The 20,483-nt window shown below is 41.3% G+C and overlaps 1 protein-coding gene across 9 annotated transcripts in view; it reads left to right on the forward strand.

Moving 5' to 3' along the window:
• GLIS3 (GLIS family zinc finger 3) overlaps positions 1 to 20,483 on the forward strand; it is a 619,421-nt gene that overhangs the window by 503,671 nt on the left and 95,267 nt on the right. For 8 of the 9 annotated variants that reach the window (XM_087858807.1, XM_087858808.1, XM_045772457.2 and 5 more), the window contains 2 exons: positions 15,941 to 16,102; positions 20,219 to 20,329. In XM_087858807.1, the coding sequence (XP_087714933.1) occupies positions 15,941 to 16,102; positions 20,219 to 20,329 (273 nt within the window). Of the gene's footprint in view, positions 1 to 15,940; positions 16,103 to 19,807; positions 19,934 to 20,218; positions 20,330 to 20,483 lie in introns of all 9 variants that reach the window. The other variant, XM_087858809.1, reaches the window with a different exon arrangement.

Genomic DNA, 20,483 nt, shown 5'->3' on the forward strand with positions numbered 1-20,483 from the left:
ATTGGTGTACTACAGACATAAAGCCACATGTTGACTTTTTCAGCAAATATGTGCATGTGCCCGGGTGCGTGTGCTCGTGTGTGTGTGTGTGTGTGTGTGTGTGTGTGTGTGTGTGTGTTGGAGGTGGAAGAGGCAAATACATAATGAACAAATTTAATTACCAGTGGCAGTATGCTTCCAGAAGAGCCACATCAAGTACTCGTGGAAGAATTGTTATCAAAAACATATTTAAAACGATGTACCTTTAATCCGTAGGAAAATCATAAAATATGGATCAGCTCTTTGCTTTGTGGTGTGAGGCAAGCCTGTATTTACAAAGAGACATTCAGATACTGCCTGCAGAACACATCTACACTATTATGTCTCTGTTTGAGAAAACAACTCAAACTCTGTCACTTTATGAAGAAATCATTGAATATTAATTGATGTGGAAGTTGGTGTAAAAAATCAAAATATCAATAACCATCAGCCCATTTCAGACTTTCACAATGGCTTAGAAACTTGAAAAAAAGATCTGTGTGACACTGAACACAGAAATGGAAAGAAATCCTAATAAAGAGGACCCTCTGTGTTTTATAAACACCTACGTGCTGCATATGCACTAATTTCTCCGAAGAGCTAAAGACAGACAAATATTCTTGAAATATGTTATCGTAAAGGATGCCTTATAGAAAATCCATGTTCATTTTTTTCCCCTGGCCGAATTCCCTTGACACAAGTGAAACTTTCACTGGGATAATAAAGACATGGCTAAATTTTCTCGCGAGGTACAGAATCCACCAGAGAATATATGTAGTACAGATCCCAAGTCCCAGAGAAAACCAAGAAATGGTGATCTTTCTTCCTTTCCAAGCAGACATCTGTGTGAATATCTAAACCAGGAACCACCCAGACAACAATCACATTGTGGGGGTGTCTTAATGCAAAATAAATAAGATTCACGTGGAGGAAAAGCAGTGTTAGGGTGTCAGTTCAGCCTCCTGGGACCTTACCGTATAAAGGGAGGCCTGAGGACCAGTGGTATCAGGATGTGTTGGGAGTTTTTTAGCAAAGTAACCTCTCAGCCCCAATGCAGACCTCTGCAGTCAGAGCTGGCGTTATAACGACTTCTCAGGAGATGTGTGTGCACGTGAAAGTCTGAGCAGCATTGTCCTACATATCACTTGGCGTGTGATTGTTTCAGGTCCTACGCATGGTTTCCACATAATTACTTGATAACTTCAGATAATTGGTTTTGGTGGGTCACTAAATGATGAGAGAGAGAGTAGCTTTGACATGTGGATGATGGGAGCCAACATTACACATCAGTCCCAGATTTTGTCATTTTTCCTTGAGAGCCTGGGGAGTTCCTAGGCACTACGCGAGGCTCTGGAAGCAGAGGGGCAGACAAGAATAGATGCAGAACTCGGGAGATAGACACTACACAGATGATTCCTGAGAACCTTCTTTAATGGCATAGGAGTAAATAATATGAAGGAAATATACACTGTATAAAGAAAGTTCAAATAGGGTGAGCCCGGTTGGGTCCAGAAGATCAGAGAGTGCCGTGGGATCCCCCAAAGGGTGCTGCCCTTTGGAGGCTCTGGTTCCAGTGGGCCTCATCTCGGTGGGCCCCAGACTGGCAGAAGAACAGCGAGTCCCACCACCACTTCCCAGCAGTCAGGTGGCTAGGAAAGAAGGAAGCCAGTGCTGTTAAGCTAACTTTTTTTCCCCTTGAATAAACATTTTTATTGGCCATATGATTTTATTTTTGGAGGTGCCAAAAGCTTACATGGTTTGCTCAAATTAGAAAAATAATAAATACCACAAGTTCAGAGAGCATGCAAGCAAGAGCTCTAAATAGGGCAGGAGTTACAGATCTGCCTTGTTGATTGTCATTCTCCAAATTTTCTCCCTCTGGGTGGACCTGTCCTCTCACCCTCGTGGTTGTCTTAACGTGCTCAGCAGTGTCCTCCTCTGTCTTTGCTGTGGCTTCTTCTGCTGACCTCCAGTTGTCCTGAAGGACAAAGGTGTGGCGTTCACGCTGCTTCCTCTCCTCCTCTTCTTCCTTTTCTCTTTCCTGTTGAGGTTGCTTTTCCAACTCAGTCATTTCAAGTTGGAATTTGATTTGCATATCTAAACTGCTAATTATACCAATTACTTGCAAGGCTTCTGTGTTCTAAAAAGAAGTCTGAAACTGACCCCTTTCATTAAAGGCAGTGTCAGTTTGCCCCGAAATTGGGAGCTATGGAGACAAACAATTTTTTTCTCTTTTTCCTTCTTCTTCTTTTTTTTTAAATCTTATAAATATATTTTTTAAAGGCCAGCTGCCAACGACTGTATTTTTCAGGTCCCAAATGCTCATGTTTCTGGTCATGTTTTTCTGTAGTACAGCATACATTCTTTAACTAAATACTACTTTTGAAAGATCAAAAGGAGTACTCCCTGCTTTCATTTTGTTCTTGGCTGTAGCTCGTGGATGTCTTTTTTTTTTCTTTCTCTTTTTCTTCTTCTTAATTTACGAAATGCTTTCTTTCCTTCAGAAGAAAAAGAAGTGGCTCTGTGGATCATAAAGAGATCATTAGCGTTTACTAATGCAGTCTGTTCTTAAGTTGCTTTACCACCATGTCTTTTCTTATTATTTACTGAGCAGCTGAAATAATTGGGCTTTGAATTTTTAGATTACTATAAAGCAAGACCTATTGTCACTTATTGCTGGGTATAATTGCACCATATGTATTTAGCGAAGCTATTTATTCATCTCCCTGGTGAATAACTTTGTCAAAATGAGTTGAGATATTTCTGTGTGTGCAGTTGGAATCTAGAAAACATTTGCATTTCATATAGCACTTAGAAATTATAGAGGGCTTCACAAATATATTCTTTTTTTCTCCAGACCTGCGGGTCTGTTAAGTTCTACTCATCTTTTATTAGCCCCCATTGTTGGTTAGAACAAGCACTGTTCTTAGGAGTATGCAGCTTTTTCTGAGTAGATTTTAAGCCCTGGAAACACAGTTGTAAAAAAGAGAAGGGAAGGAAGGGAGGGAGAGAGAGAAAGACAGCATTATAATGTAAATAATTTGCATTTTAATATGGAATAACTTGTCCATTATTCAACAAACTTGCATTGAGAGCTTACTGTGCACACTAGTACACATAGTGAAGAGGCCCAGCCTCGCCCCTGTCCTGAAGGACCTCACGTTCCATGAGGATGTTCTTATAAGGGGGAGAGTAAACCTAAGCTTGGGGACAGAGAATGCTTTCCTGAAAAAGGGCTATTTCAGCTAAGCTGTAAAAGATGAGTAGGACTTAACTGGGCAAATAGGAAGAAAACATTTTCTAGGCCAAGGAAATAGCATGTGTAAATGCCCTGAGGTGAGAAAGGTCATGGTACCTTTGAGGAACTGAAAGAACAGCATGGTTGAAGTAGAAGGGTGAGAGGGAAGGAGGGAGTGGCGAAGAAGATGAGGTTGGAGGGTAGGCAGGAGCCAGATCAAGTGAGACATTGTAAGCAATGACTAGGCTTTGGTCCTTATCTGAAACCTTTGGGAAACCTTTGAAGAATGTACCACAGGAGAGTGATAGGATCAGATTTCCAGTTTTCCAAAGATAACTCTGGTGGCACTGTGGAAACTAGATGGCAGGTGGGGGCAGGAGTTGGCAGGGGGACCTGCTTGGGAGTCTGTTGAAGTGTAGACCAAGTGGGAGAGGGTGGCTTAGAGCAGGGCGGTCAGATGTTGATGGAGAGAAATAAGCATGCTTAAGAGATACTTCTGAGGACTTGGAGAGTGGACATGGGTATGGGAAAAAGGGAGATGTCAAGGATTACATCCAGACCCTGGGCCTGCACTGCTGGATGAATAGGGAGCAGGGAGTAAAGACTCTGTTTTAGGGGAAAGGTCATTGTTAAGTGTTGGAATATTTACTTTGAGGTGTCTGTGAGCCATCAGTGCAGAGATACCGAGTAGGGATTAGGCCTGGAGCTCAGAGGAGGGGTGGAGGCCAAGTTTAACAGTTGATAGCCATGTGCCTTGTAACGTGATGCAGGTTGGATTCTTCTGTCCCACGGAAAATAGCAAAGTGAACTGTTTTCTCTTTCTTGAGGAATTTTGCTTCGGATGGAGTTAGAAGTGCTACAACAAATATTTGTCACCATCGACAAACTGGTAGTAAATACAGGGGCCCCTTCATTTGATGAAATGAGTCAACATTCATACCATCAGGTATTTGATTGTTTGCAACCTTGAGGTCCTGTTAGAATGCTCAGGTTGATTATTTCATGCCAGGTCTCACAAAAGAAGATTAGAACCAAGAACATGAGGCTTACAATACATTTTAGTCATCGCTAATGACTTTACTCTATGCTCAGACCTTGGTGAGAATGATTGGTATAATTTAGAATGGTTGACCCTATTCACGACAGTAAATTTATACTACTAATATTTTTCACTTTGTAAAGAAACAGAAGAAAAAATGTGTTTGGATTCCTTCCAAGACATGTTTCTTTCTTTATCTCTTTGACCTTTAGAGAAGTAACATTCCCTTGGAGTTGCATGGAGGAAAAACTTGGTTAAATAATTGAGCCAGAAGGCTGTGTTCTTGCTACAGCTCTGCCCCTCAGCAGCCATGTGACTTTGGCAAGTCCCTGAACCTTTCAAGGACTTAATTCCTTCACTTTTAAAATAAGGAGAATATACTAGAAAATTTGGGGTGCCTGGGTGACTCAGTCAGTTTAGCTTCCAACCCTTGATTTCAGCTCAAGTCATGATCTTGGGATCTTGGTATCGAGCCCCGCCATTGGGCTCTGCACTCAGTGCCTAGTCTGCTTAAGATTCTCTCTGTCTCTCCCTCTGCCCCTCCCCCCAAAAAGAAAAAAGTTGAACACGTAAAAGATGATGTACATAATGGCTGACTTTTTTTTGAGAATTTACTGTGTGCTGAGTACTTTCATGTCAGGATTATTAGCTCTGTAAGATGGTCAAAGAGGTAATATAAAGGAAGAAACAACGTGCTTTACTCATTTTTTAAATTTCTTTGGAGAATAGGAAACAAAGAAGTTTAAATTCAGTGAAAAGGGTAACTATTCTGAATAATAGACCAATATTCTCATCAAACTAAAACATCTGAGATGAGCCACATCTACCCCAAGCTTGATGGTTTTAGGTAGAATTTTATGTAGACCTATCATTCTTGTGATCAGTGGAGTCAAGTTCCAAAGAGAGGGGGTAGAAGTTGCATGAGGTAGAACAGTCAGGGGAATTGAGATGATAATTCTTAGCCAAAGTATTTTCTTAAGAACTATAAGGATCTTAAAACTCGGTGTATGCCTATAGTGATTGAATATCCTGTGGGTCGCAAAAACTAAGCAGTCGTAATTGGAAAGGGTTCATGGATTTAGCTTTTTACCCATGAGCAAACCATGGGATCATAGGAAGAAGAGGCAAGGGGGGAGAGTGGCTTTCTCAACAACCAAGCAGGAAGAGGGCTCAGAGATGGCATAGGTAGTTTGCCGTCCGAACAAGAAAGGGGAAGAGCAAGCGGAAAGAACGGAAGGTCTTCTGAGCACCTGCTGTGTACCAGTCAGATGTGCACCGGGAAGGCGGTGCGGGAAAGCTCAGCTGTGAAGGGCAGAAAACTGGAGGTGATGCATTTTGGAAGCAAGTGAGTGAGTGGCTTTGATGAGGCTGTGGGTTGTCACAAAAGATTGTCAGTCCTTCTACTGTGGAGTGGCCACGCGCATCGTGCAGAGCTCACCCCTTTGTAAGGGCTGCCAAGGCTAATGCAAGGTTTGAGTTCCATTATTTTCATATCTGCTTCTTTTTTTAAGCAGCCAGACACAGATGACTTTTAGCAAGTACAGAATTTATATTTAAGCAGCGCATAATGAAAATCGACGGCTTTTTGTTGAGAAAAGCACAGTGTCAGGAAAATATCCCTATCACTCTCTTTCCCCCTGTCACAGTGGTGGAAATTTTACATTTGAAAGTGAAAAGGCTTAAGATATAATTTTTTAATCCCATCTTTCCTGCCCACTTGCATCTCTTCCAAAACTTGTCAGGGCCAGATCTAGAATAGTAAGAGCCATTAAAAATTTGGCATCTTGCACTCTGTTTTTTGGAATAAACTCAGTGTGGGCCAATTTATGGTAAATTATTCTCTTCGTGTGTGAATTTCCTTTTCTCTCTTGGCAAATTCATGCTTGCCTCTACACCCCTGCACACAGATCTTAAACACACACATTTATTACAGAATCTGTGTGGGCTCTGTGTGTAAGTGTTAAAGTGTGTGCCCATGGCTGTACCCACAAGTGCATATGCACATATTTGCACCTATGTGCTTATATGATAGCAAATTGACTTAAACAGTTTGTCTTGGAGGTTTGTGTTGCTGTATGTATGTTAGCATACATTCTGTTGCAACCCGCAAACAGTTTCTCAGTCAAAAGATGACAGAATTCAGCAATCATTTTGGGAAACACCATAGTAAATAAATATATTGCTTAGCTCTGTTAAACCAAGCATGCCAATTCTTAATAAAACCGAAGGCAAGCAGTGGCATTTCTTATCTTTGCAGTTAAAGACAATTACTGGGTAGCCAGTCCACTGCCAATGGGAAAGGCGGAGCCAAGGCCTCACTAGAGCCCCCATACTCTGAGCACAGAAAGCTCTGGAGCTAGGTATGTTTGTAGTGTGGGATCATATGGGATGCTCGTGTCTGCCTCCCATCCAGAGAGTCTGGCTATAGGATGATGGGCAGAGGCATGGCATCCTAAGGATTGCTTGATCTGCTCTTTGGGGGATATTTGACTCGGGGCAACTCAGGGCAAGGACCCAAAGAGCTTTTCTCTTTGCATGAGAAGCTCTGATGAGAAGCTCTTTCCTGGCATATTGGAGAGCATATTAGCTCAGCTTTTAAAGGGCAATTTAAAAGTTTCTTTTCCTTTATGTATGAAGAAGGCACAGATTTATGTGCCTTGAATTATTGCTAATAACACATTCCCAGTGGGTCTGTGTATGTTTAGCTCAAGTGTGGAAGAGGGTGTGGTAGGCAAACCGCTTGCTCCCTTCGCCGGTGTTGCTACATATTTCTAAGAACATCAGTAAGGAGGGCAATGCCTCGCGTCCACAAAAAAAACACAACCATATGTTGTTATTACTATTGTTTCCCCACATGGTTAGATATTAAAATAATTAAATATATATCTTACAGTAGTTCTATAGAACATTCAAATCTGGCAAAACCCATAAATACATTTTTATAGCTTTGCGATGTTGACCATTTGATGTCATTGCGAGCACTAACTGGCCCGACCTAATTAAAAGGCCTTAATGAGCTTACTACACAAGGAAGTCTAGGAAATCAATATGCTTTTTTACAAAGAGTTCATTCTCTGTTTCGCTTAGCATTTATTTAGCAAATAATCTGCAGTCATTTGAGTATATGCCAAGCACTGTACCCAGTGCCGGTAATAAAAAGATTAATAAGACTCAGTCCCTTGTCCTCATAAAGCTCACAGCCTAGTGGGGGAAACAAACAATCCAATTAGTGTCCCTCCATGTGTTAGCAAGGCTGTGGGCAAGGCGTGGTGGGCGTGTGGGGAGTGACCTATTGTGCCTTGGTTGAAGCATAAAGGAAGGCGTCACAGAGGAGGTGACACCAAGCGAAGGGGTCAGTCCTATGTCACTGGGCACAGGGAATAGCGCATGCAGAGGCAGAGGCAAAAAGGAGTTTGCTGCTTAATTAGGGACTGCAGCTGGACTGGCCTGCAGCCCGGTGGGGGGAGGTGGGAGGACGGAGGGGGCAGGCCTGACCACGGATGCATTAAACCTCTCTTCTGCCTACGGTCTTCTCTCTGCTTCTGTTTCCCCCTTCTCCTGCCTTTTGCTCACTTCGTTGTCTTTTACTTTATCCCTGTCTTGAAAGACCTGAAGCTGGAGAGATCTTTTAGAAAAACTAGAGTTTTAGGGAATGTTTCTGACCTTTAAAAAAAAAAAAAAGTGAAAAATAATGCCTAAAATCCAAAAGGTCGATTCCTCCCACTGCTGTCAGCTTCCTCGGTTGAGTATATAGAAAATAATTCAGGGGTGTTGGAGTGGGCTGGGTCAGATTCCAAATTTATTCTGCTATGTGTCTATCACCTGGAATGTTCTGTGAATGCAGAGAAGGTAGGATAGGGCCTGAGGTTACTTTTATATCATCCGCAGGGTTTAATCAGATGCTGAATGTGTAAGAAACACCATATTCCCTGGTCCACTTGTGGAGCAGGGACTTGGTCACTTGGTGTATAGACTGGCCTGAAAGAATTAGAACAGTTGTCTTCTTTAATACAGAGTAGCAAAACATCTGAAAGTTGCTATTATGTGTGTAATTAATATATAGTTGGTAGAAGTACGGTACTTACGTAGGTACATTTATATAGAATTATATATGACATGTGTTGATCAGAAACACAGATACAAAGAGAATTAAGTAATTTGATTTCTTTTAGGTATATTTATGCAGGACCAGTTACAGGCCTTAAATACATTGGCTCTCCTGACGAGTAATCAGAACGCATTTACTGAGATCTAACGGTGAACCTCTGGAGTACACGTGTTCTAGTGGATATGTATTTGCAGATTGCATGAAATCGATACTAAGAACAACAGCAGAATCAGGCAGCTTACTTATTGTTATGTTTAAACAACCCCAGACAACCTTTTTCATTATTTGCCCACTCACAGAATAATTATTTGTCTGAGATTATAGTTTTCTGGCATTGTATTGACACAACATGAATAATATATGATACCTTATACTTGTTGACTAGCCGAGAGGGCCATATGATCGGACTTAAATACCAGTGTCTTACTCTGGGGTATTCGCTTTCCAGTTGTAAATACAGTGCCCACGATGAGGTTCCATTTGTCCTCAGCAAGTGTCAATTGTTACAAACCAGACACTTGATAATTTCCATAAAAACTTAATATGGTTCAAATGTTGGCACAGAAATAACATATTTCTCTCTACATTGTCATGTGGCTTATCAAAAACACTGTTTTCCATTTTGTTTTTTAAGTGGTACCCTCGTTTCCTTTACACCTCATGTAGAGTAACGACCATTTTGTGGATCAATCACTACCCATAACCCACAATTTTAAGAAGAAACGAATGGCCTTAAGCTGGTAAAAAATACGTACATACTGCCTATTTAGGTAAACTTTGTTTTATACAGATTTCTTAATCAAAAGCAAAAAGCACAACAAGCCAAGAAGTTGCATTTATGAGCTATTTAATAGAATCATTGTGTCCACTAGAATAACAGGGAAAAACATAGTAACTAGGATTTCTGTATTACGAGTTAGGAAAACATTACGGAAAGGGTTTTTTATTAATTCTACAAAATTTTTAATGGTTCCAGAAGACCTGGATAAGTGAGTATGATAGGCCACTCCAGAACACCAGATGAGTGGCCTGCTTGGACAGGCTGACTCATGAGCCCCGAGTGTCACAGTCTCTTCTCCCCACGAGCTGCGCCAGCCAGACCAACGGGCTGGGAGATACTGAAGGCTGGTGTAGGACATGCAAGGGCAAATCTACTTAGATATTTGCAGTCTTTGGAAAAATCAGACCTGGCGGGGGGCACTGATTTCTCTGAACTTAAGATAATTCTCAAATTAAGCAGGGGTAACTGTACCAAGATTGAAATAATTTCCCAGTGAGGCCGCTATTCCTCTGGGTAGAACCTTTGAAATATTATAATCGGATATTACCTTTTAGCAACCAAAAGGACACATAGAAATCCCTTTTCTGTCGGTCAGTTGTTCAGATAAGAAGGTGGTTAGACTGAAAACATGAGTAACATCACAGAGTGAGCTCACACGGGGACCTCTTCATCACCCTCACTGCAGAATTAGGCATCTTGAATGAGACACAGAGAGGAAGACATTCCGTCGTACTCGGTGTCATGAATTCCTGAACCAGATACTTTTGAAAAGCCAGAGAACATTTGAATTATTGTCTTTTTCTCCCTTTATGTAACACTTTCTACAAACCGATGTGGTAAATACTAAGAATTTGCACGAACATCCAGTACTAACAAGAATGCACTGGGAATGAAAACCACAGGGTGCACGAGGAGAGCCAGACGTCCAAATGTGCCTGGAGACTGAAGGAGAAGCAAAATCAGGTGGCCCCGTGGGTTTCTGCAGTCTTTCTGCTTTGCATCTTTGTCCCTTTTTTTTTTTACTTTTCTTCTGCTTTTTTTTTTCCCCAGACAACATTTCTGTTATGTTCCCAGCCTACATTTTAAAATTAGATTTTACTCTTCCACACTTTGAAGGATGAAGCTGCCAGTTTGGTTCATCAAATGCAATCCCTTTCCTTATTATTTTATTCTTGCTCTAGTTCTTTTGTTTATTTTCTCTTCTTCTTTTTTTTTAAATCCCATTAAACTGTGTATTGTCAACCTGAGAGTAGTTTAATGATCCCTTGAACTTTATTTCTCAAAGGATAATCTTTGAACACTCAACATTTTTAGGAGTGTCACCTAGGAGACTGTTAGGAATGCACCACCTCGGGCCTCGCTCTACACCTACCAAATCAGAATCTGCATTTTAACAAGATGCCCGGGTGACTGGGGGGACTCGTGACACCTCGAGCTGGGGAGCACTGTCCAAGAAGGAGACTTGGAAAGCTCGGCTGAATCTGTGAGGCGGATTTCTCACCTCCTGTCAGGTGTGTGAGGTGGCCCTGGCCTTCAGCTCCCAGCCCTCTCCCTCATTTACACCTTTGGCAGGTATGCCCGTGATTTAAGTGGACTTGAACTCTTGGTCTTATTGTGGAAGTCACCTTGACTGTATCCACGGCATTGGAAACATCTGCCCACACTTCCACCAACGCCTTTCACGTCCCATCATCTTTGGGCCATAAGCAGAAGATGTAAACCAGCTATAAGCCATCAGTCCGTTCCCCAAGCTGCCGGCAGACCGCACCCACGGCCACTGCTAATGGGATTAATTGGTCTTGACCGATGAAATTGTAAAAGTATATACCTCCAAGGGTCATAAACACTGAGCCTTAATTGAAATCAAATGTATATTTTTTGAGAAGCATGTCCAGCATCCTAGACTCCTTTCTGTTTGGGTTTTGTTGACATTAGTGATGGTACAGAAACCTGATCAGGAAAGGTTTGCTGTTATTACTGCTTTGAACACCAAGTATGCTTCTCAGTACGTTAAGTAGCTGATTAGGGGAGGGAGTAATATTCTACTTGATTATTGGTTACACATATGGAATAAATCCTATTTTAATGGTGTCTAATGAGCCTTTCATTTTCAGAACCTTACACAAAAGCCTCTAATAGAAAGGGAAAGTAATATTTCAAAGGTCATCTTAATACCACTTAATGTCAACAATCTGTAATCAAGCCAATATATATGGATGGTGATTACAGTCCAGTTGTGATCCTTTAAATATGAAATAATCTCCTAAATTAGCAAAATGGGTGTAAGCTAAGGTTCTCTGGGTTTGAGGCAATTTATACTTTTTAATTAAAGTTCGTTACTTGCAAACAGCCTTGGAGTTAGAGATCATTCTCAGAGTGAGGCTTCACGCAATGCAGTATGTCCAAACCCCCCGAGATTTAAAGTTCTGTCACTTACATTTTCATGCATTGTTCTTGTGTGTTCTGTAAAGTCGCCGAAATGCGCAAGTGGAAAGCTATGGCTTCCACTGCTGTGCTTTTTCTTGACGGGAATGTACTGGGCGCGTGAAGTGTGGGCTGTGCTGCTGGTCAGGAGGCCGCTCAGGGAGCTTGTAGGTAGTACCTCTTTCAGAACCATCTATCTGCCCGGCAGCAGATTCCAGTCAGGAATTTCACAGACTCTCTAGCATGAGATTGGCATCCTGACACGTTGTGCCATTCGCTGCGTGAAGAGAGGTAACCCAGCCTTACCCCGGCTGCACAGGAGGTGCTCCTTTTCAGGCCAGTGCTGCTGCTACTCGTCACCTAGCTCTCGCCACACTCAGAAGTGGGTGAATCCCGCGAGACACTTCACTTCTGGCAGGAGATTTTCTGAAATAAACCAACAGTCGTTACAATATGAATGGCACTCACGGATAGAACATCAGAATCTCCTGGAGGGCTTGTCAACACCCAGATGGCTGGGTCCCATGCCCAGGGTTCTACTCTGTAGTTCTGGGTGGGGCCGGGGTTTGTATATCCGACAGATGCTCAGGGCACTGGGACGCTGCTGGTTCCTGCAGCGCCTCTTTGAGAAGCCTGCTCCGGCTTCGTCCATATGGACGCTGCCCAGCCACACAGCTGACCTCACGTCCATCTTCCCATGAGTAAAGCTTGAGTTTCATTCCTCTTGTTCCTCCCAGTGCCTAACACACATAGTAGCCATGCTCAGAGGGCTTACCCAATACTTGCTGGGGACAAAAAAAGAATGTTGTTCTTTTTAGTCTATATCAGATACCTGTCCCCCACCACTCCCTCCCACATTACCGTCCTGTATTTGTCTTTCTTTGGCATTCTGTGTTTCCTTCTGCTGCCCCCTTGGATTCTGAGAATTTGTTTTTCTTTTGTCTCTTTCCATATGACCTGTGTTTGAACCACAGGCAACCTCGGGCCTGGTGGTCTAGTTCTACTAGCCCTTGATGCCTGGGTCTATAACCAGTTAGGGAAGGAGAAGACCTGAGAGGAGCCTGTTGGCCGAGTTTTGTGTAAGGCTTGGTTGGTGACAGTGGCACAAAGCAGTCAGGTGACACTTTGGACTTTAGATCTCAGGATGGACCTGGCACGGTAGGAACCTCGATGAGGAAGCCTTTGGCTAAACCCAAGGAAACGCTCTTTCTGTGGTTGTTGCTTTCCTAGGTTTTAGATGTTCATTCGCAAGGCAAAACTCACTCATTAAAGATTTGGAAAACATGAAAAAAACATTAATATGGAAAAAGACATCCATTTGCCCAGACACCCAAAGTATCCAGTTTTTAAAGTATTTTGTAACAGTCTTTTATACTTCTATCTCAATGTTTATTTTTAATGCATTTGCATTTAACCGAATTTATGAATCTAGGGGTAAAATTGCCCTGAGGGAAAGGAAATTCTTGTGTTGAATTACAGGGTTATTCCCATAATGAATGATAATGATTCATTACACAATTGTTTGCTTTCAAGTTTCATCCAGACACCATTAGAAAAATGAATAGCTCCTCCTTCCTCTTCTTGCGGAATTGTCGGTGTGGCGAGTTCAGTAAGGTGTGGTTCTCTCCAGACCGCCTTAGGCCCCCCATGGAGCCCTGTGTCAAGTCCTCAGTGCCTGACTTTCCCGGTTGGGGGTTCATGGTTTCAAGTGAATTTCTCCAACAAGAGTGAGTGGGTGGTATATACTATGAGCCCCTGAGTCCAAGAAATTGCCTTTCTCCTGCCTTTATTCATACAACCCAGTGGGATCAAACCCCTTCACTCTTGTCTCTTCCCCTACAGACCCTTCAACCTCCCAGCCTTTCTTGCTGCAGAGGAGACCTGTGATGTCAGTTGGGTTTTCGTGATTTTTACTGATAATCTTTGATTGTCATTTTCAGTCTGGGTGCTCATATTTTCCTCCCATCTTTGCTCTTTAAAAATGGTCAGTATGTTCTGAGATGTAGTTCACTTTTCACTCATTTCCACGGGATGCTGCAAGCCTTTTGGTCTTTGATCACTGTTTCTGCTAATAGTAATAATAGCAATTTGTTGACTTTAACTGGACATTTTACTGGACATTTACACGGACACTGAACAGGAGAGAGCATGGAAACCCTGGTCTAACATCCAATTTGTGTCTGATCAAGCGGATGGTTTGAATTAGTTCGAGGACGTGTGTGGGATCCCTCCAGTCCCTCTGTGGTAGATCTGGGGGTCTTGTTTGCCTGGTGCTCACAGAAACCTCATTTGTCTAAAGTGGCTCCCCACCCCCATGTTGGTACCTGCACAATGCAGCCTTCTCTCTGGCCTGGATCTGGGACGACTTGTACAAGGGAATGGAGGCTGGGGTCTCCCCAGGTCTGGGCCTGCACCCTGTAGCTGGCCGTGGCACGACACCCATCCTTCAAAGGAGTCTGCGAGGAACGAGACTTGAGGGATCCGAAACCACAAGCTCATTTCAGACCTAAGTGTGATCCACTAGGAGACTCAAAGTCAAATCAGCCGAACTCCAGCACTTTGCTCCGAGTGGTCCTTCAGAGAGAACCTTAAAACCAGAGATTGGGTTGGCAGAGGCCTCTTAGCCATGAATTGGGGGTTGACAGTGAGCCCCTTCTCAAATTTGAGACCCCCTCGAAAACCTGCAGAAACAAGCCACTGAACCCCTCTCTCCCTTGAGCAGTGTATCTTAGGCCTTTCACTCCGTTGAAGAAGTAGTGGCTTTGTCAGCAATCATCTTCTGTTCAGGCTAAATTTATTTTTATGTGAAATAGAAATCAGGAAAACACCAAAATTATTTTAAGCAAAATATCAAAATTGAAATAAACCAACATATGTCTGCGAAACATGTATAACTCTCAATCAAAAATAAGTACAACTTTCATAAATTTCTTAAAATACTCTAGCATGTGAAATCTGGAAGACTTAAATAGACAGAGTTATGACATGGTTAGTTATTCTTTCTCCTTGGTCCATCCGTTCCTTAAACCTGGCCAGCTCTGGACCATCCCTTCATGAACGATGTACTCTGTCCTCCATCATCTATTGTAATGAGCAAGAGAACTGAGGGATTTTATAAAATGTCTTCTAGTATGGTTGAATAATACTGCTGATTTTGAAAGGAAACCATCTTGAATTTGCCTTCCTTACTTCTGTTCTCTTCTACCCCCTGCTCCCCACATTCCTAAGAAGTGAGGTGTTTTTTTTTTTATTGTTTTAAATACCATTTCCATATTCCTAAATTTCCTTTGCAGTGGGAACTCAAATGGAATGACAATTGTCAAAGTGGCCTCAGTATTCTGGGGCTCACTACCAATGAGAGAGAGTCACAGGGTAAATGCCCATCACACATTTGTGCCTCATTTACAGGCTTTCTGTAACCCATTTTCTTTATTAGATTGTCACTTTCAGGATTGGAATCACCGCGAGCCTGTAAGATAGTCACTGATATTTTACCCACAGAAGACATGCAGTAAATAGTGCCATCGATAAATATTATTGACAAACCAATAAAGCATTTCTTGAAAACTTCAGCCTCTCATTTTCAATTCCTGTCTTCATGAACGAGGTAACAACATTTCTTAGAAAAACAAAAATAGGTAAAACTATCACTTCATTTGGAAAACGTTCTCAGCACTACACAAATTATGTTCCAGTTCCTTTTTTAAAAGCATGTTAAAAACTTTTGTCTCATTAGTTGGCATCAGTGTGTACGCCAACAGAGTTGCCGTTTGGGGAGTTGAAAATCTCCTTGAGACAGTTCAGGAATTTTATGGTAGTGACGACCCCACGGGCACATGCCTTTTGCATCCTGTACTGTTGGATCTTTGGAAGCTCACCTTTGTTCTCATACATAACTTTGATTTTTTTTTGTTAGTTTATTAGTTGTAAAAAGTTTCTTCCTTCCTGGTTCCTTCCATTTAGTCCAATTTGGAAATGGAAAAGTGTGTTAATTTTTTAATAAATCTTTAAGACACGCATTACTGTATTTTTATTAACTGAGCCAGATGGCTCACAGCAAATTTTCTCTGACATAAGTAATCACAGAAATCAGTTTGGGACCCAGATCTGGTATGGAAAGTGGCATGTATATTAGTGGAAAAATGCAGTTCACATAAATATGTGGGTATTTTTAGAAGTCATATTTGTTACTGTTTGGATTTCATCTTATTTTTTTGTTTTGTGTTTTTTGTTTTAGGCTAAATACACACTAAGGACATTTTTTTCCCCATCCCCCAGACCCAAACACGCAGGCTTCTTCTCAACAACCAAAACTTGTTTTCTTTTTTGCAGTTTGAAGGTTGCAAGAAGGCCTTTTCCAGGCTTGAGAATCTCAAGATTCACTTGCGGAGCCACACCGGCGAGAAGCCGTACTTGTGCCAGCATCCGGGCTGTCAGAAAGCGTTCAGTAACTCCAGCGACCGCGCCAAGCACCAGAGGACGCATCTGGACACTGTAAGAACGGCCGGAGCTTTCGGCTTCCAGCCCCAAGCCCCGGTGTGAGGAAGTGCCCGTTTGATAGTGGGCTGGTGAAGGTGTTTGCTTTATGGTCTGCAGGTTAGAGGGGCAATGCCAAGGGCAGCAGTGGAACCTTGGTGAAGGTCCAGAAGGGGCCCTGTTTGGCTCTCTCCTCATTTTTCTGTAGTAACAAGTTATTCTAAATATTACAACTGCCCGAGACAAAGGGGTTCCTTGATTACCTCTGTGTACAAAGCAGAGGTGGGTCAGGGGCAGTCACATGGTAGATTGTAGGACAGAGAATGACTCCCAGGGATTGGGCATTAAAATAAGTATTTAAATATCAAGATTTACTAAAATAGATAATATATACTCTTGCTAGAAATAGGAAGTGGCTTGTTTTTTGTTGGTTTTACTCTGCAGCCCCCTCGCCGGCCCTTACCCTGCTTCTTTTCTTTTTGACACAAGAACCTTGAGGCTGGCATGGTTACCGAGTGTGAGGCTGGCCTTTTGCTTTAGAAACCACCTGGCATTTTCACCTTCAGGTGATCTAAAAAGAATCAGCAGATCTTTCCCCGGGGTTCAGTTTCATGATGCCTCCCGTGTGTTAACAGCCGCACATCCATTGACATAACCCCTGTGAGAGCAATGGATTTTCATCATTACACCTTAACTCTCTTCGTGTGGTAACATTTTACTCCTTTCCTAAGACTTCTGTTTGCTGTTATGTTGATTGTCTCTCTTTGCATTTCTCAAGTTTTGATGCCATTTTCCTTCCACGAGGCCAGGTAGATGGTGTGCAATTTCTCTCCACTTAACAAAGCCATCAGGATAAGCGTATTATACACATCACAGATCTCTTTTCCCACGTTCTTGCAAATAATGTATTCATGACAGTACTTTTTCAGTGTTAACATTCTGATGTCTATTATTAAACTACACCAGAATTTGAATTTTGAAAAGATACTGTTATTTCTACACACCTTCTCATACATATTTAAGATTCTTCTGATGTTATAGTTGACATATTTATTAAATTTTATATTAGTCTCTATTAGTCATATTGATAGAAGTCATTTTAGCTATATGTCACATAACCTTTCTAAACAGAATTATCTCCTAATATACATAAATGTGATGGTTTGCCTAGTAAATAGCTAGAATATAATTGGAGCAATATGGGCAGAGGATAGCCCCTTTCTGTTCTAGCTGAATTGAATTCAGTGATTTTAGAACCAACAGAATAGAATATGAAATGAATAAATTTGGTGAATAGCAGCATTTTTTAAAAGGTAGAAATAGGAAAAAAGAATAAATTATGTTTAAATGCCCTATTTTGTATGTCTAAAATGGTCTTGGTAGAATCTAATAAATTTTCCAATTTGTCATTAAACTTTATCATGGAAGAATGAACATTCTCCAGACAAGATTGTCTTGAGAAATTGCCTCTACTCTAGCTAGTTATCTGTAGTTTGAAAGAACTATTGTGAGCCTAAGTGTTATGGTTCTACAATACCCTTCTTTACTTGGAGCTAATTTTAGCTAATCAGACTACGAGCATTTTCTAAAATCATTTTGGAATTTTTTTTTTTTCAAAAAATCACTTTTTAAAACTTTTGAGGAAAGCTACCACAGAGAATAATTTCATGATTCAGTTCAATGCAGTAGCTTTTAAAACCCGACTACTTTAATTTTTTTTAAAATATTGCTCTATTAAATCTTTTAAAACCATCGTTCTTCCTTTAAGATGCAAACATGCCCTCCTGCTTAAATTTTTATTGCATTAAACGAATTGGTAAGCTCTTTTAAAATCATGTAAAAATTAAACATTTGTTTTAAAAAGCAAACTGTAGCTGTTTGAAGAATGTGTTATTTGAATTCAGTCCCCCATTTCCTTTCATTAAGCACTCCTTATGCTAATGCTATCAGAATTTTGGATGAAGTATCTTTCTTCAACTCAGTGGATTCTTTACTTATAGGAAAATGATTTTCCCATAAGGATTACCGAGTTCATAATTCTAACCCTGAAAAGTTTTACCGATTTACTTCTCTATTTGAGTCTTAATATCTAAACAGGGGGAATGATTTTACAGTACACATGGAAAATATAGTTTGATAAAGCGTAGCATCTATTTAAAGCTTCAGTAATCTAAGGTAAAACGACCAGTATACCAGTAGCACTTGGACTTCACGTTGCTCTTTTGGCATACTGATCCCAGAGGGCTGACAGCAGGGGAGAGAGGGAAGCCAGCTGGGAGGAATGGTGTGTATTCAAGCCTTCTTCAAGAACATCGCAAAATCAAATGCAAAATCACATTACCCATTTCTTGTCCTTTCAACCCAAATAGTAGCATCCATAGTAATAATACAGGTATTGATTTACATAACATGTTAATATTCCTAAAGTTTTTTTTACATGCCGTATCTCCTGGAGGGCTCACAATGTGAGTTTATGTGGTCACGATATGACTGCCTTTAAAGATATCATCGAGTTCTCCCATAAAGTCAGGGCAGGATAGAGAAGGCCAGTGTGAGAACGCCGTGTAAACCCAGGAAAGATTCCCAGGTGAAAGAAAACCTTTGCTTGCCCAATAGAAACTCATGGGTGAGTGGCTTCTGCTCATATTGGCCAACCTTTTGCAAAAACTGAGATATTGAGAGCCTGGTTGGTCCACTGTGCACAGTCAGATTTCTTATATGTAACGCAGTGCCCGGTATCCCACGAAATCATGAGACCTGTTGGGTGATTCAGTCAGTCAGTCAGTCAGGGAACAGACACATCGCACTTCGAATTCATATTGGGTATGTCAAACTAAATTATATATTCATGACTTCAACTTGTGGTTGGGATCAAAAATGGCAAAAACAAAAAAGTGATCAAAAATATGGCTTTCAGCAGGACAAATAATGTAACCCACATCTATGTTGGCCCACAAAATGACAAGCATGTACATGAAAACAGAAACAAAATATAAAGAGAAAAAAATCTGAATTTTTTTTCTGGGTTTTTATTTTGTTTCGATTGGGTGGGTTTTTTGGTCTGTTTTTGTTTTTGTTTGTTTTGTTAATGGAATAATAGCAGGTTCCTAGAGCAAGAATCCTATTTTAGAGACAGGGTTTCACTTCTCCTGACATTTCAAATCATGTAGGCACAACTCTAATCTCACCTACTGTGGTCTGAAGTAGATGAGTGACCAGAAGCTGTGATTTACAAACACGGTTTATCTTGTGATTTTTTATTGTAGTTCTTAAACAGAAAGTTTTGCTTCATTTCATAACTTAAAAGCCATACTCTGAAACCCTTGCTCTGCATTTTGTTACCGCCGCAGGAATGGGTTCTAGAGTTAGAATTGATGTGTAGTGCTCCCATTCCTTCATTCCTAATTATTATAGACCAGTCACCAGGGACGCATACGTTAAAAAGATTCTAGACTCAGCCTTAGGCTCCACACCTCACATCTCTCAGGAGCCTGGGGGAACTAAAGTAGCCAGAACTAGAGTTTTCAGTGCACCCAGCCAAGGCTGACGCATATAACCCAGGCTGAGTACTGGGACTCCTCTAAACCCGTGATCCCTGTAATAGTATTAATGTTCCTCTGCCTGAGTTTTCATGTGTCTGTTGTTTGAAAAACCCCTATTGTCTCTCACTCACCTTCCACTAATACTCGCTTTTAATTCTCTCCTTCTCTCTTTCTGAATCAGGTTTCCTCTGAAACATTCCCAGTCTTTTCTGGACTTTTCTGCAGCTTCTTTATACCTGAACTCTTAAAGAATGTGTGTTTCCTAGTTTCTGACAGTACCAAAGATTGTTTTCAGGGGAACATAACTGTAAGTATGACTAGAGATGCTTACTAATAATTTCCACATCCAAAAATGCCACAGGAGGTTTTGTGGGAAGAGTGCACCTCTCCTTGTTTCTTGAAAGTGTGCCCTCCTCTTGGCCTGGATGCAAACTTACTGAGCTTTCCAGTTAAAATGCACAAGTGTTACCCAGCATTTCACCTCTGTCAGTTGGTAACAGTTCATGCTCTAAAGTCAGTAGTCTGAGTAAATCTTCCCCAGTTACCTTTATGATTTAACTATAGCCGGTTTCTTTTTTTCTTTCTTATTTAGAAACCTTATGCTTGTCAAATTCCAGGATGCACCAAACGCTACACAGACCCAAGTTCCCTACGAAAGCATGTGAAGGCACATTCTTCCAAAGATCAACAAGCAAGGAAAAAGGTAATTTTAAACGAGAATTTATCCAGCCAGGAAAGGCACATTTAAATTACTCTTGCAGTACTGGGACCTTGTGTGGGGCATTGAAATTCTTATACTTCTCAAGTTGTTATGAGCATTGGACGCTTTGAGGAGAGAGACAACTTCCATGAAGTAA

The sequence above is a fragment of the Ursus americanus genome, chromosome 34 (genome assembly GCF_024610735.1).
Source record: "Ursus americanus isolate L20-20 chromosome 34, mUrsAme1.1.p, whole genome shotgun sequence".
Lineage (NCBI taxonomy): Eukaryota > Metazoa > Chordata > Mammalia > Carnivora > Ursidae > Ursus > Ursus americanus.